Raw genomic sequence first — 16266 nt, forward strand, 5'->3', positions numbered from 1 at the left:
GTGCAAAGGAACGGGCTCTCCCTTAATCACACACAGTTCAGTCTTCAATTTTTGTAGATGTATAAACACCCCAACATCTTGCATCTGCTACTCCTTGAAGAACTTCCCATGTTCAATTTAAGATATGGGCATGCCTCATTTCATTGTACTTTGTTTTACTGCATTTCGCAGATACTTTGTTTTTTACAAATTGGAGGTTTGTGGTGACCCTGTGTCGAGCAAGTCTTGGCACTGTTTTTCCAACAGCACCTGCTCGCTTCATGTCTCTATCACATTTCTGTAATCCTTGCAATACTTCAGACTTTTTCATTATATCTGTTGTGTTGATCTGTGATCGGTGACCTTGGCACTGGGAAAGATGGTGAGACTCGCTTTACTGTGATACTCACTTTACTTGCAACATCTGGCTGGGAGTCTTCAGCGAATCAGTCTTGGGGAAAACTGACCGCTCGGGGTCTCACCTGACTGAATCGTGTATTTCCCATTCTGTCATCTCTTTTTATAGGGTCAACTATGATAGTTATTCTAACTTCTGTCTCTGGGACAAGAACTGCCCCTTTTCTCCATAATGGGGAATAAATGGTCTACTGACTCAAAGTTTCCATATATACTGGGGTTATCACTTTTCACAGAATTAAAACATAAGAAAACACAGTTAACTCTATAGCTTAGTCTTTCAAGCTCTTATAGAGACAGAGTCAACATTATAAACAAATTGTCACTGGGCAGATGGCTGTTAAAAGGTGTAGGACAGTAGACTCTCTTTGTCCAGACTCACAGGGGTCATGGAAGTCAACTTGGAAATGACCTTTTGGTAGAAATCATTCCCGTCTGCACTGCTGCTTTTCCAACCCCATCTCTGAGCTTTCCCCTCCACAGGTCGCTGAGAAACAAGTTTGACTGCATGTGTGCAGAGTGTGAGGGCAGAAGAGAGGCTGAGAACCCTCCAGGCCACCTTGTCCTCTAACTCCTCTAGGTGTAGGAAACATGGAAAGTCCTGTTTCCATCAGCAAAGGCCCATTAAATCTGAGCCTCTATTAAATCTGGAAAGAATTCTACACTGAGTGTACTGGGGAGAAAGGAATACAATTTATACTGAGTGTATTGGGGAGAAAGGGATATAATTTCACTGTGTAAATACACAGTCGAACGTGGTATTCAAGAACTTAGTCACCCTTAACTGCTTTCAAGTAACATCAAAGATGCATGACACACGGTGATGGTAACCTGTCTGACTCACTACTTAATTAGTTCCTATTCTGAATAATGCCATAGGTGGAGCTGTCATAAATCGAAAGCTCATTTCCCATAGGTGCAATATTATTTAAATTGGGGTTCTGTTCTTGGAGGTCCTTTTTACATCATAAAACTAGCAAAACGTCATAGAAATACATGCACGATTTTTACGAAGTTAAGTGTGTAACACTAAACATGAGAGAAGGCTTAGCACAAACATTACTTTGGGGAATTTTTCCGCATGGCGGATGCTAACTGAGGCTTCTTAAAGTCTGAGTCCACTTAAGTCTGGACTGCAGAGACCACCCCTCCTGGCAAGTGTTCCTGAGGGAAGCATGGGTGGCTGTGTCTTACAGCAAGGATCCCTGAGTTTCGAATGTATACAACACACTAAAGGGAAAAAAAGCTGCAGCTCCTTCGCGCACGCTCTGAGGGTTTCACTTAGGTGATGCCTAAGGCCACTGCAGCATCAGCCTCCGGGGACTACACATGGGGTACACACGTGTCCACACCTGCCTGCAAAAAATGCCACTATCACTCCCACAGTCTTGGGAGTGATAACCATTGTGTTGTAATCGTCTACTTTAGACACTCTCCTAAGAAATGAGTATTCTGGAGAAAAAAAGAATTGTTAACAAATTGAATTTATATTGGCATATTTCAGAAAAGAATAAGAAAGTTTCCAAATAATTTCCTTTCTTGAAATTTTTCTGTAGGAAACTAGTACTTGAAGGAGTATCAATTACCCTTCCACCTAATTTCAAATGGAATTTGATCAAGTTTACTTTAGGAGTCACCTCCAGGTTACACACTGTACACTCCTCCTTGAGAGCATTCCTTCAGGCAAAAGAGATGAAACCCTGCTGTGTATACAGTACGGTATCCATACAGTACGGTGCGTGTACAGTAGGGTGCGTGTACAGCGTGGTGTGTACAAGGCATCACACAGCACGCCGTCCAGCAGCAGCTGTCTGCGTGGTGCCTGCATCCGCAGGACAGGCATCACCTGGCCCCACCGTGAATCAGAAACTCCAGAGCTGGGGCCCAGAAATTTAGCACACCTTTCCAGGTGACCCTGACCTGGGCCAAAGCTTGAGAGCCACTGCCGTAAGCGTCACCCTTCTGCTGGAAGCATACGACAGCCAGGGTCACAGTGGACGGGCAGGTGAGACGAGGCTGCAGAAGTTCAGGAGAGGAAAGCAGTTTTGGGTTCTGGGCTTTCGGCCCTCTCACGCTACCCTCCTTCCTCACCCCATTTCCTCTGGCTGGTGAGGTGCTGGAGTCACTGTGGCCTGGTCTGTGCTTGAGGACTCAGTTTCACGTCCCCACAGCCGCACCTGGGCTTGACAGGGAAGCAACCATCGAAAAACCAACAGGGATCTTACACTTTGCTACTCAGATGCCTGAAGGAATATGCCCTGAATACTTGCAGTGGACCTTTACTAACTTTCCCCTGAGCACCCATTCTCTATTCTTTGAGAAACGGAACTGGTCTGAGAATCCATCCCTTCCTCACTCTCAGTCCACATCAAAGCTGGGCTGGGAGGAGGGGCTGCCCCTCTAGATGGGAGCATATGACACTGATGGCACTGGCCTGGCCAGTCAAAGCCGTGCACCCCAGACCAGTGCACCAATTCTTTCCGGGTTAAGCTAAGCAGGTTTGATGAGAGTGGGTCTCAGGACTCCTGAAAGAGCCAGTGACCCGACAGTGGCTCTTTCCTACTGAGTCTCAGGGCAGTTGTGAGGCTGAAAAATGGTCGCATCCAACTCACCACCATCTTATTGCCATTTGGAGGACGTACAGCTGAGAACTGAAGAAAAACCAAGTGCTGGCGATATCTGGATGAATGACTAGTGCTATAACTGCAGTCAGAATTACCCCCTGGACTTTTTAGCCAACGGAAGTTCCTCTTCCGATTACCCTTCTTTCAGCTGGCTGTCTTGTCACTTGAAAGGATCGTAACTGATACACCACCCTTTGTATTTCTCTCTTCCTTCCTCTCTCTCCCCCTTTCTTTTACTTTTACGTTTTTTGGCCAAGCCATTTGGTATGTAGGATTTTAGTTCCCCGACCAGGGACAGAACCCGCACCCCCTGCAATGGAAGCATGGAGTTTCAGCCACTGGACCACAAGGGAAGTCCTCCCCTTTCTTTTTTGACAATTTCAAATTAGAAATCTACCTGCCTCTGATCTCTTTCATTCCCTAGTTTATTTATTGCTGCCTAATTTTCCACAACACTGCTTTTCAAATATTTCTGCTCAAAAATCATCTATCTCCATGACATCTGAATCCCTGGAATCTGGCCTTTTCTGAACTTGCAATATCTCCTATTTCATCTTTCAATTCCAGAGGAACTATCCCATTTATTTTTGCCCAAACACAAGTATTCCTAAATCTTGTGAGTTAACTTTCTCCTATTCTTCTCTACCTATCTCAATCCTAACTTTTTGGAAAGGTCTAGCTCAAGCCCTGTCTCTGCCAGGAAGCCTTCACCTACCCCAGCGATTCCTCAAAGCTCTATTTTTGGGGCAACGTATTATTATTTATTTTTCTATGCACGCACATGTGCATTTTCTTCCTGATAAGAGTAAAGACTCAACTCATATCCTTGTTGCCTAATGTAACACACAAACCTGACAAATGTTTGAATAAGTCACTGTGAAATGTTTCATACCTGGAGTGTCATTCTCCAGCCACCTCAAAATTGTAAAGTAATTCAGCTCTTACCTTCAAATCAAGGTGAACTACATCATGAGCATGTAAAAAGCAAACACCTTCTAAAATCTGCCTCATGAGTCTCTGAACATCTTTTTCTTTAAAGGCTTCTTCTCTGTCTGCAACACACTGGTCAAAGATCTCACCCCCAGCAGCACTAGAGAAGATGAGAAGCACATTTTAAGTAGAAAGGAAATGGATTCATTAAAAATACTTAGCCTTTTTGTTCTTAATATTTAGACACATTAGGTACCCTTATTTAGACTATAATTTGAATGCGTGTAAACTTCTGTCTGTCTACATGCCGAAATCCATTTGTTTTTAATTTTTAAATAAAGAGTCTCTAATATGAGCACAGATGAGCATTTCCAAAGCTAAATAAAAACATCAGCTTAAGAACTTCGAAAACTAAACTTTAGTAGTAAAATATATTAACACACTTTCAAGTAAAACATTTTCAAGAATTTTTGGTTAAGGAATACACAAAAACATTATTTTTGTAAAAAATGCTTATAATGAAAATAAAGCAAATGCCCTCCTCTGAAGACCCTTCCCCCAACCCTAGAGCCACATTTATCTAAATGAGCTCTGTTATCACTTTGGTGTACTCCATCCTTCCAGATTTCTTAATTATATTTAAATGCATACAAAAATACTAGTTTCGTGGATTTTTAAAAACACATAGATGGCAACACAGGACACATTCTACTGATACTATTTTATTACTTTTTTTATTACTTAAACATCCCTTAAGATTCTTTCCCATGATGGTCTTATATCTTTCTACCCACCTCATAATTTTTCATTCCTACAACCTTGTGAATAGATGGACCATAGTTTACTTAGCCATTCCCCTTTGAAGAACACTTAGTTTTTTTTCCCCTAATTATTCACGACTATAAACAAGTTGTGATGAGAAGGTACGTGAAGGTTCCTGTCTGCTCCTGCACCAGTAAGTAGTCCTCAACGTAGATCCTGGGTTAAAACTGCTGGAGTGAAGGGCACGTGCTTTTGAAATTTTAGTACATATGACCTAGGCTCACCAAAAGAGCAGTACAAATTTAAACTTTCTTCCACTCACTGGCCAAAGCATCTCAGTCAGTTTTTTTTTCCCTCTGAAAAGTTTTGCCAATAAAAGAAAAAAAAAAAAGCACCATCTACAATTCTTTCTTTCCCTTCAGCAGAAATTCCATATTTAAACAATTCGTTCTTAGCATAAATGACAGCTCATGTCATATCTCAAATTCTCCTTTACATGTTAAAAAAAAAAAGAAGACTGGACCGCTTCCATGAAGCTGCTATAAAATTAACGGGAAATATATAATTCCAAATAGCCATGCTGCTGTCAAACAAAAGCTACTCACTCATTTCCTTGTCATACTATAGTTCTTTCCTTCCTCTCTCTTTCCCTCTTTTTTGTTCGGGAAACCTATTTTCCAAGCTCTGTCTATAAAAGGAAACAAAAACTTTCAAACTCAGCTAAGAACCTGTTTAAGTTCAGGTGAAGAGCTGTAGGTGATGAGAGTGAAAGGAAATAACTCATTAGCTGATTCAGCTTTTTCATTTTGGTTAAACCTTTATAACCTGACTCTTTTGTTATATTTTCATTACAGTATGAGAAAACCATATATGAAAGCATCAAAACAATTTTTACGTAATTAACTGTAAAATGGCCATCACATATTCAGGCAAAGCTAAAGTAATATACAACTCAGGAGAAAGGAAAAGGTGAGCATCTACAACAAAACTGAAGAGTAAGCTGATGTACTATGCTGCATACTGTGAACAGGGAGTCAGTGGGTATGAGCTGAGCCCACTCGGCCCCAGCAGCTACAGATGCACCAGGACTGATGTGCAGTCCACGGAGTCCTCTGCACATAACAGGCTGCAATCTGCCAAGTACACTCAGAACTGCCTATTTTCCTCAGTCGAGACATAGAACTGCATTTTGGTTGCAAAAGTTTCCCAATCTCAATTTACTGTCCTCAGGGCCTCTCAGCTCAACACTACTATCCACAATAAAATTCAATAGAGGTAAATTTTACATAAATACAAGGATTTCTTTACCTAAAATTTAAGAACAATCTATTATTAGTCGTTTCCACTATGATGTTTACCCATTCATGCTTTAACAGAAGGGTTTCCTCTCTGTTTTCCTAAGAATTTGAGCAGTTCATATGAGCGCAAAATGTGAAGCCAAAACTAGTTTTCTAAAAATTTTCAAGGATGTACTTCAAACACAGGCTGTTATACAAAAGCTGTAAAAGCCAGCCTTGAGTGTTCAGTAACACTTCACACCCTCTTGGTACAAGGTACGACCATCATACCATTTTACCCTGCTTACATTTAAGCTTGACCCATTAACTTATTGTCATATTAACTAATGGAACCAAGTGACATTTCACTAAGTAACAACTTGAGATGTTAAAATCATCTGTCAAGTATGGTAACAGAAAATACAAGAATGTTAACTACTTTGCACAAAGCACCTTCCCTCACACAGAAGCTAGAGCAGCACAGAATTTTGCTATGTCTGCCTTTCACTAGAGCAAGATTTCCACAGCTTTATTACAGCATACTTCTCCAGTAGTGCTGATTTTCCACAACTTTAAAATTACAAAGAGGACTTCCCTGGTGGCTCAGTGGTTAAGAATCTGCCTGCCAGTGCAGGGGATACAGGTTCGATCCCTGCTCCAGGAAGATCCCACATGCCATGGAGCAACTAAGCCCGTGCACCACAACCACTGAGGCTACGTTCTAGAGCCTGTGCTCCTCAACAAGAAAAGCCACCACGCTGAGAAGCCCACACAGAAGAACAAAGAGTAGCCCCCGCTCACTGCAACTACAGAAAGCCCATGTGCAGCAACAAAGACCCAATGCAGCCCCTCCCCCTCCAAAAAAAATAAATAAAATTACAAAGAAACTAATTCCTATAACTTTTTACCCAAATATTTTTTAGAAAACAATTAACTCAAGGACTTTTCAAAAATTTTTACACCAAAACTATTTTTACATAAAATATTAAGAACTCTGAATTTCAATTTCTAGTTAGTGGTCCTCAGAAAGTCATAAGTATCTCTTTGTCAACACTATTCAGAGCCATATAAATGATGCATAAATGATGTTTAGAAGCTACGAGTAACTTGAGTTTTCCTGGCTGCCTGCACCTTAGCTAGATCACAGCTCCCAACCTCAGAAACTGAACCCTTTTTTTTTTCTACCTAAACTACTATTTCCATTTCTATCCTGCTTAAAGGCCTAGTTTGGATCTTTACTCCCTCACTATTCAAATTCAACAAATATCAATCAAATATGTTAGAGGCCCTGTGCTATGTGCTAGGGATAGAAAGATAAACTATAAATAAATATGTCCCAGATTTCATGTACTAGTTGGGAAGAGAGAAATGAAAGACATTTTTAAGAATATGTATACATAAATATACATGAGTGTGAAGTTATACATCAAGTAATTTGATAATTTAGCAACTGAACAATTGGAAGGAAAGAGGAAAAAAAATTCTTAGAAAGATGACATTTATTCTGAGCCTTCAAGAATGAACAGGAATCTACTAGACGAAATGGCAGGAGTGTATCCCAGGCAGAATGGACATATGTATAAGGGCTTGCTGGTACACTCACAGAAGGAGCTGTAACTACTTCCCCTTTCAGCCAAATGGCACAGAACTCACCCTCTAGCCATAAACGAGAAAATGAGCGAAATATATGAACCAACCATTTTCATACATAAGATCAACAGGCAGTTAGGACCATTATCCCTGAGGTGGGCCACACACAAGCTGAGCCCTACTCTCTGTCTTCCTGCTTGGAGGTAATTTACGGAATGTGATACAGGGTTGGGGAGAAACCCAAGCAGAATATGGCAGCCGTGCTAAATTGACGAGGTTGGAAGAGAGTTTGACAAGGCTAAGGCAGCTGGACTTTGTAGGCAGAGTACCAGGGAGGAGTGTTCTGCAGAGAGAGAGATCTGCAGACATCTGCTTAGTCATATCCCAGAGTCTTAGAAAAGAAACTTATATGCACATTCACTGGATAAAACTCTGTGAGATCAGGCAAAGAACTGCCAGGAAATCATAAGCTGAACAAGTCTTAGCACTCACAGAGGACAGAATAAGATATCTAAATTTCACCCAGTTTGAGTAGAAAAACCATGCTAAGCGCCTGGGGCCAGCAGACCCCCCAGAATGCCATATTTTAGCCTTCTTAAAGGCTAAAGTAGCCCTAGACCTACCCTAATAAGGCCGATCCATAAGTAATTTAATTGCCTGCCAAAACAAACATCACCATTCTTTTAGTGGAAGATCATAAAATCCACCCAGCACTGTGCCATTTTAAACGTCTAGTAATTTTGGGGAGGATGCCATACATCTGAAAATGCCACAACTTACAACTCACAACTAACACAAAAATAAAAACAGACCCAGAGAAGATGGAATTGGCAGGTAAGGACTTTAAAACAGGTATTATAAATACACTCAAGGATTTAAAGTAAAATATGAACATAACAAGGAGAGACATGGGAGGTATGAAAAGAACCAAATGGAACTGCTAGAGATGAAAAACACAATATTTATAGTGAAGATGTCACTGGCCAGGCTTTATGGCAGATCAGACACCACGGAAGAGTCATCGAATTTGAAGGCAGAAATGTAAGCCATTCACCTAATGTATGGAGCAGACAGGGGAAATTATTCTGTATTTATTCTATAGACTCCTAGGGACCTGGGCAATAGTATCAACCAGTTTAACACACTGTATTGAAGGCACAAGAGAGGTGAGGGCAGAAAAATATTCTTCTAAATAACTGCCAAAAAATCCCCAAACCTGATAAAAACGAAAAGATCCACGTAGCTCAATAAACCCCAAGCAGGATAAACAAAGAAAATCAAGGCATATTATACTCAAACTGCTGAAAACCAGTGTGAAAGAGAAAAATATTTAGAAAGGCACATGTACAAGGCTATCAAGAATCAACACGGACTTCCTGTCATAACAATGCAAGGCAGATGACAATGCAATGACATCTTTAAGTACTGAGAGGAAAAAAAAAGTGTGCCTAGAATGCAGGGTGAGGTTGGAGAAGTACTAGCAAGAGATGAGGTAGAGTAGAAGTCAGACAGAAAAGCACGGGATGCAGTCCAAACAACCTGAAAAATTCTGAGTAAGGCAATAATGGCTAGTATATAAGGCTAAATGTCTCCTGCAGAAGCACTCCCTAGCCTCTCTGGTAGAGTAAAGGTGCACAGCGCATGGCTAAAAGCTTTGGAATCACACACTCCTGGGCTAAATCTTGGCTCTGCTACTTGTGGTGTGATCTTAGGCTGATTATTATTCTGAATTTTTTTTCTCACATATAAAATCTTGTCCTAAAATTTGTAAATAAAACAAATTCAGTTGCTGAATACAAAATCGGTATACCAAAATCAGTTTCTTCTGTACACTAAATAATGAACTACCAAAAAGAGAAATTAACAAAACAATCCCATTTTCAATAACATTAAAAAGAATATAATTCTTATGAATATTTTTAACCAAGAAATGATGATATATCTATACATAGAAAACTAAGACATTGGTGAAAAAAATTGAAGACACAAATAAATGGAAAGATATTCAGCTCATGGCCTGGATGAATTAATATTATTAAATATCTATACTACCCAAAGTGATCTACAGAGTCAATGCAATTGCTATCAAAATTCCAATAGCATTTTTCAGAGAAAAAAAAATCCTAAAATTTGTATGAAACCACAAAAGACTCCACGTAGTCAAAGCAATCTTGAGAAAGAACAAATCTGGAGGCATCGACCCAGTTTCAAAATATATTACAAAGCTACAGTAATCAAAATAGTACAGTATTGGCATAGAAACAGACACATAGATCAACAGAACAGAACAGAGAGCCCAGAGATAAAACCATGCATATATTATCACTTAATTTATAACAAAGGAGCCAAGAGTATAAAATGGAGAAAGAATAGTCTCCTCAATAAGTGAAGTTTGGAAAACTTGATATTCACATGCAAATGAATGAAACTGGACCCCTTACCTTACACACACATGAAAGTCAACTCGAAATGGATCAAAGACTTGAATGTAAGACCTGAAATCATAAAACTCCTAGAAGAAAACATAGGGGGCAAGCTCCCTGATATCAGTCCTGGCAATGATTTTTTTCGATTTGACAACAAAAGGAAAAATAAACAACTGAGGCCACATCAAATGAAGAAGCTTCTGCATACCTGAGGAAATCATCACAAAAGAAAAAGGCAACTACAGAATGGGAGAAAATATTTGCAAATCGTATATGTGATAAGGAGTTAGTATCCAAAATATATACAGAACTCATACAACTGAATAGCAAAAGACCAAACACTCCAACTAAAAAAAGAGGGAAGAGGAACTAAATAGACATGTTCCCAAAGAAGACATACAAATGGCCAACAGACACATGAAAAGGTCCTCAACATCACTAATCATCAGGGAAATGCAAATCAAAACCACCATGAGCTATCACCTCACACCTGTTAGGATGGCTATCACCAAGAAGGCAAGAGACAGCAAGTGTTGGCAAGGATGTGGAAGAAAGGGAGCCCTTGTGCACTGTAGATGGGAATGTAAACTGGTGCAGCCATTTTGTAGAATAGCATGGAGGTTCCTCAAAAAATTAAAAATAGAACCATCATATGATCCAGCAATTCCACTCTGGGTATGTATTCAAAAGAAATGAAAACAGGATCTCAAAGAGAAATCTACACTCCCATGTTCACTGTGGCCTTATGCACAATAGCAAAGATATGGAAACAACCTGAGTGTCTGTCAAAACATGAATGGATAAAGAAGATGTGGAGGGTGTGTGTGTGTACAATGGAATATTATTCAGAAATGAAAGAGAAAGACATCCTGCCATTTGCAAAACATGGATGGGATTTGAAGGCATTATGCTAAGTGAAATAAGTCACAAAGAAAAGGACAAATACTGTGTGGTATCATTTATATGTGGAATCTAAAAAAGCCAAACTCATGGAAATAGAGATTAGAATGATGGTCACCAAGGACTAGGGGGTGGGGAAAAAGTGGAGCTGTTAGTCAGAGTATAAACTTTTGGTTAAAAGGTAAGTTCTGGGGATCTAATGTAACTATAATTATTATAGTCAATAATACAGTATTATACACTTACAAGTGGTTAAGAGAGTGGATCTTAAATGTTCTCACCACAAAAAAGAAATGGTAATTATGTGACATGATGCAGGTGTTAGCTAATGTTCTGGTGGTAATCTTTTGCAAGACATAAGTGTACCAAAATATTGCAGACCTCAAACTTACATGTTATATGTCAATTACAATCTTGTAAAATTGGAGAAAATTAAAAAATAAATGTACAAATAATATATATAAAGCATATAAATGATGTATATAAAGCTAGCTGAGAAGATAGCCCAGTGCCTGGCACACAGTAAATTCTAATTAACAAACTACAACTATCATATACCTCATCAGTATTCCCACAGCAACTAACAAGAATTCTAGTAAAACACCAAGATTGCTGCCATCATCTCTACCTCTTTCACTGAACTTTAGCACTCGTAGCAAAGGGGTTATGCTATTTTCATTTCCGTATTACCAGCACCTATTAGTATCCAGTGCACATGGCAGGTGGAATGAGTAATACAGTAATGAACCCGCTTGTTTCCATGACAGCAATCTGTCGACGTGGCTGAGAATTTTGATATCTTAATGTCCAAAGTCGCATTCTAAGACTTCCTCTTCAAACAGAAAGAACAGAAAAAATTTTGATCAAATCATACTGTTCTGTGGTTCGAGAAACATGATCATGCAAGTAGCAGAAGCCTCCAAAGGTTTCTAAGTAAGGGAGTCATACCACCACATCTATGTGTTAGTCACCTATCCAACATAAGCCTGAGGGATGCCCTAGGATTGAAGCCAGAGTGATCAGCTAAGCAGCACTGTGAACATCCATGGGAGAGACACCGAGGACCCAACATAGAGGAGGAACAGCAAGCACAAAGAAAAAGGGACCAGCAGGGGAGAGGTTTAAGTGGAAGACTTGGTAATTCATTACACATGAGCATTAAAGGAGCTAAAGAAATCAAGGACAGATCCAAGGTTTCTATTTCAATGATGGAATAAATGGGGAACGAAGAAGCACAGGCATAAGAAGAGCGGCAATGCAGGGGTGAACACACACCGATCCTGCACTGGTCATGACATGCAGGTGGATTCACGGACATGCAGTAAGAGCAGCTGGAGCTGAGGGAAAGGTCTGACATTGGAGACAGAGATTTGGAAATAACCAGCATATAAATAATAGCTGAAGCCACAAAAATGGGCTGTTATCATCCAAGGTAAATGTGCAGAATATAAATGTATGACAAGAGTAACATTAATGACATGTACCCTGATGTTCGCTGCAGCACTATTTACAATAGCCAGGTCATGGAAGCAACCTAAACGTCCATCAACAGAAGATGTGGTACATGTATACAATGGAATATTACTCAGCCATAAAAAGGAACGAAATTGGGTCATTTGTGGAGACATGGATGAGACTGTCATACAGAGTGAAGTAAGTCAAAGAGAAAAACAAACATCGTATAGTAACACACATATGCGAAATCTAGAAAAATGGTACAGCTCAACCAGTTTGCAAGGCAGAAATAGAGACACAGATCTAGAGAACAAACATATGGACACCAAGCGGGAAAAGTGGGAGAGGGGGTTGGGGTAGGATGAATTGGGAGATTGGGATTGACATATATACATTAATGTGTATAAAACAGATGACTAATAAGAAAAAACATCAAACTGTATACTTTAAATATATGTAGTTTACTGTATGTCAATTATATCTCAATAAAACTCTTTTTAAAGGAAAAAAAGACTAACACTAATGAACTGTGGGGAGCACTGATTTTTATATAGAAGAAGGGGAAAAGGCTGAAAGATTTAAAAAATAAAAGAAGGCCATGAAAGCCAAGGAAGAACATAATTTCAAGAGAAGAAGGTATAATATCAAGTGTTTAAAGAGAGTAAGAAGTAGAATGAATGCTAAAATGAGGAGATCGATTTTGGCAAACAGGCCTGATGACCACATGAAAGTTTTAGGAGAGCAGATGGCATTAGATTGAAAAGTGATAGAGTATGGGCATGTGAGCAGATGGATGGATCAATGAAGTAGAACAAAATTGACTGGAAGGCGAGGAAAGCTGTAAATTCAGACAACGCCTTTAAAGAGCACGGCAGTAAAGGAAAGAGAGGGCAGGAAAATAGTTCACAAAGAGTCAAAGTTGAGGACCAGGAATTTTAGGAGAGAAGTGACTGAAGTCCTGGAAGATGGAGGGAAAAGACTCACTGGAGGAGGGGACTCTTAGGTTAGATAAGTGATCAGAACACAAAACACAAGTCCTACAAAGGAAGAGGATTAAAGAACGTACATCAAAGTTTTAGCTTTGGAGTTAAGGAGTGGAATCTCTTCCTTGGAACAGAAGGGAAGGGGGTGAGAGCCGTAAAGAGAGAGGGATGCTGGGGAGTGTGTGTGTGATGGCCTTTATTTCCTCCATAAAGGAAGAGAAGGCTCTGTGTCTAAGCAGTGGGAAGTGGGTGACACAGTAAGTGTGGTCAAGGTTTTGATTAGCTCCTGGCCTCGGGCCAGGGATGTTAAAAGAAGGGGAAGAGAGCTTAGGTAAAGAATTACCCAAGTACACCAAGAGCCCAGCTGAGGATGGAACACTCACCCTCATGATAAGCAGATCAAAGACTATTCAAGTCCTCCCAAGAACGGGCAGGAGGAGGGACACACAGCTTGTGTCCCAAGCTTCAAACTCACTGAATGAGATGCAGAGGAAGAGCAAGAAGATGAAGTAATGTGAGGTGCTGGTGAGGGATTTTTGCAGTAACTACGACAGAAGGAAAGGGAATATAAGGGAAAAAAAGGCAGGAGCTGACGGAAGAGTGAAGACCTGAGCAGAGGTGGGAGGAGAGGTTGAACAGTAGGTTTGTGAGGATGGAGAGGAATGAGGAGATGACGGTCAGAGAATCCTATTTCAGAGGGTCTCTTCTGGATCAATTTCCAATCCTAACTCAGCATCTTCAGGACAAACTGAAAACCAAAAACCTCTAAACCAACTTTTCTGAAAATTTAAAAACCACTTCATTGAGATATAATCCACAGAGATTACATTTCTTAACCATGTGGATCATTTGTGGATATTTCTATTATAATTAAAAATACAGTCCTAGATAGCTTCCTCCACAAGAGGGCAGACAGCAGTATCAGCAGTATTTCGTCTTGTGGAACTGAAAACCACAGCCACAGAAAGAGAGAGAAAATGAAAAAGCAGAGGACTTTGTACCAGATGAAGGGATGGGATAAAGCCCCAGGAAAACAACTAAATGAAGAGGAGATAGGCACCCTTCCAGAAAAAGAATTCAGAATAATGATAGTGAAGATGATCCAGGACTTTGAAAAAAGACTGGATGCAAAGATCAAAAAGTTTACCAAAGACCTAGAAGAATTAAAGAACAAACAAACAGAGATATGCAACACAATAACTGAAATGAAAAATACACTAGAAGGAACCAATAGCAGATTAACGGAGGCAGAAGGGCGAATAAGTGAGCTGGAAGACAGAATGGTGAAAATCACTGATGTGGAAAAGAATAAAGATAAAAGAATGAAAAGAACTGAAAACAGCCTAAGATACCTCTGGGACAATGTTAAACGCACCAACATTCACATTATAGGGGTCCCAGAAGGAGACGAGAGAGAGAAAGGACCTGAGAAAATATTGGAAGAGATTATAGTTGAAAACTTCCCTAACATGGGAAAGGAAATAGCTACCCAAGTGCAGGAAGCACAGAGAGTCCCAGGCAGGGTAAACCCAAGGAGAAACACACCAAGACATAGAGTAGTCAAGCTGACAAAAATTAAAGACAGAGGAAAGTTATTAAAAGCAACAAGGGAAAAACGACAAATAACATACAAGGGAACTCCCATAAGGTTAACAGCTGATTTCTCAGCAGAAACTCTGCAAGCCAGAAGGGAGTGGCATGATATATTTCAAGTGATGAAAGGGAAGAACCTACAACCAAGAATACTCTACCCAGCAAGGATCTCATTCAGAATCGATGGAGAAATCAAAAGCTTTACAGACAAGCAACAGCTAAAAGAATTCAGCACCACCAAACCAGCCCTACAACAAATGCTAAAGGAACTTCTCTAAGTGGGAAACAGAAGAGAAGGACCTACAAAAACAAAAACAAAACAATTAAGAAAATGGTAATAGGAATGTACATCTCGATAATTACCTTGAATGTAAATGGACTAAATGCACCAACCAGAAGACATGGACTGGCTGAATGGATACAAAAACAAGACCCATATATGTGCTGTCTACAAGAGACCCACTTCAGACCTAAGGACACATACAGACTGAAAGTGAGGGGATGGAAAAGGATATTCCATGCAAATGCAAATCAAAAGAAAGCTGGAGTAGCAATACTCATATCAGATAAAATAGACTCTAAAATAAAAAATGTTACAAGAGACAAGAAAGGATATTACATAAAGATCAAGGGATCAATCCAAGAAGAGGAGATAACAATTAAATATGCACCCAATACAGGAGCACCTCAATACATAAGGCAAATGCTAACAACTATGAAAGAGGAAATGCAAGGCAGAAATAGAGACACAGGTGTAGAGACAAACACATGGACACCAAGTGGGGAAAGCGGGGAGGGTTGGGGGGGAATGAATTGGGAGATTGGGATACCAAATTGTACACTTTTAAATATATGCTGTTTATCGTCTGTTAACTGTATCTCAATAAAAGTTCTTAAAAAAAAATACACAGTGGAAAACACTTTCATGCTTTTCATTGTTCACATTTTATTTTTTCTTTGAAGGGATTCCTACAAGTGAAATTACTGAATTAAGATATATAAACACAATGCTCTTGAATTATAAGAGGAAGACACTATTAAAGCCATCTGGACTTCTCCCTCTATAAACTTTTAAATAAAAACAAGGTAATAGTACACGCATTATTTTGTAACATTTTTAACTTAATATTTTAAAACATCTTTCTATGTCAGTATATCTTTATCTAGCATTTCTTTTAAAGTGACTGCAGAGCAATCCATTTCATGACATGATCACTTATTTAACTAACGTCTTTCTGTTAAACATTTAGATTATTTCTTGTTATATAGATACTGCTGCACTAAATGTTTTTGTGATACGTCTTTGCACAATGGCCTGATTATTTCCTTG

At 39.6% G+C, this 16266-nt stretch overlaps 1 protein-coding gene across 1 annotated transcript in view; it reads right to left on the bottom strand.

The window, feature by feature from the left end:
• Nucleotides 1-16266, bottom strand: part of STK17A (serine/threonine kinase 17a) — a 40492-nt gene that overhangs the window by 12528 nt on the left and 11698 nt on the right. Inside the window, exon 3 of the mRNA XM_057731105.1 lies at nucleotides 3966-4110. Coding sequence (XP_057587088.1) covers nucleotides 3966-4110 — 145 coding nt within the window. The remainder of the gene's footprint in view (nucleotides 1-3965; nucleotides 4111-16266) is intronic.

Source organism: Hippopotamus amphibius, chromosome 4, assembly GCF_030028045.1.
Source record: "Hippopotamus amphibius kiboko isolate mHipAmp2 chromosome 4, mHipAmp2.hap2, whole genome shotgun sequence".
NCBI lineage: Eukaryota > Metazoa > Chordata > Mammalia > Artiodactyla > Hippopotamidae > Hippopotamus > Hippopotamus amphibius.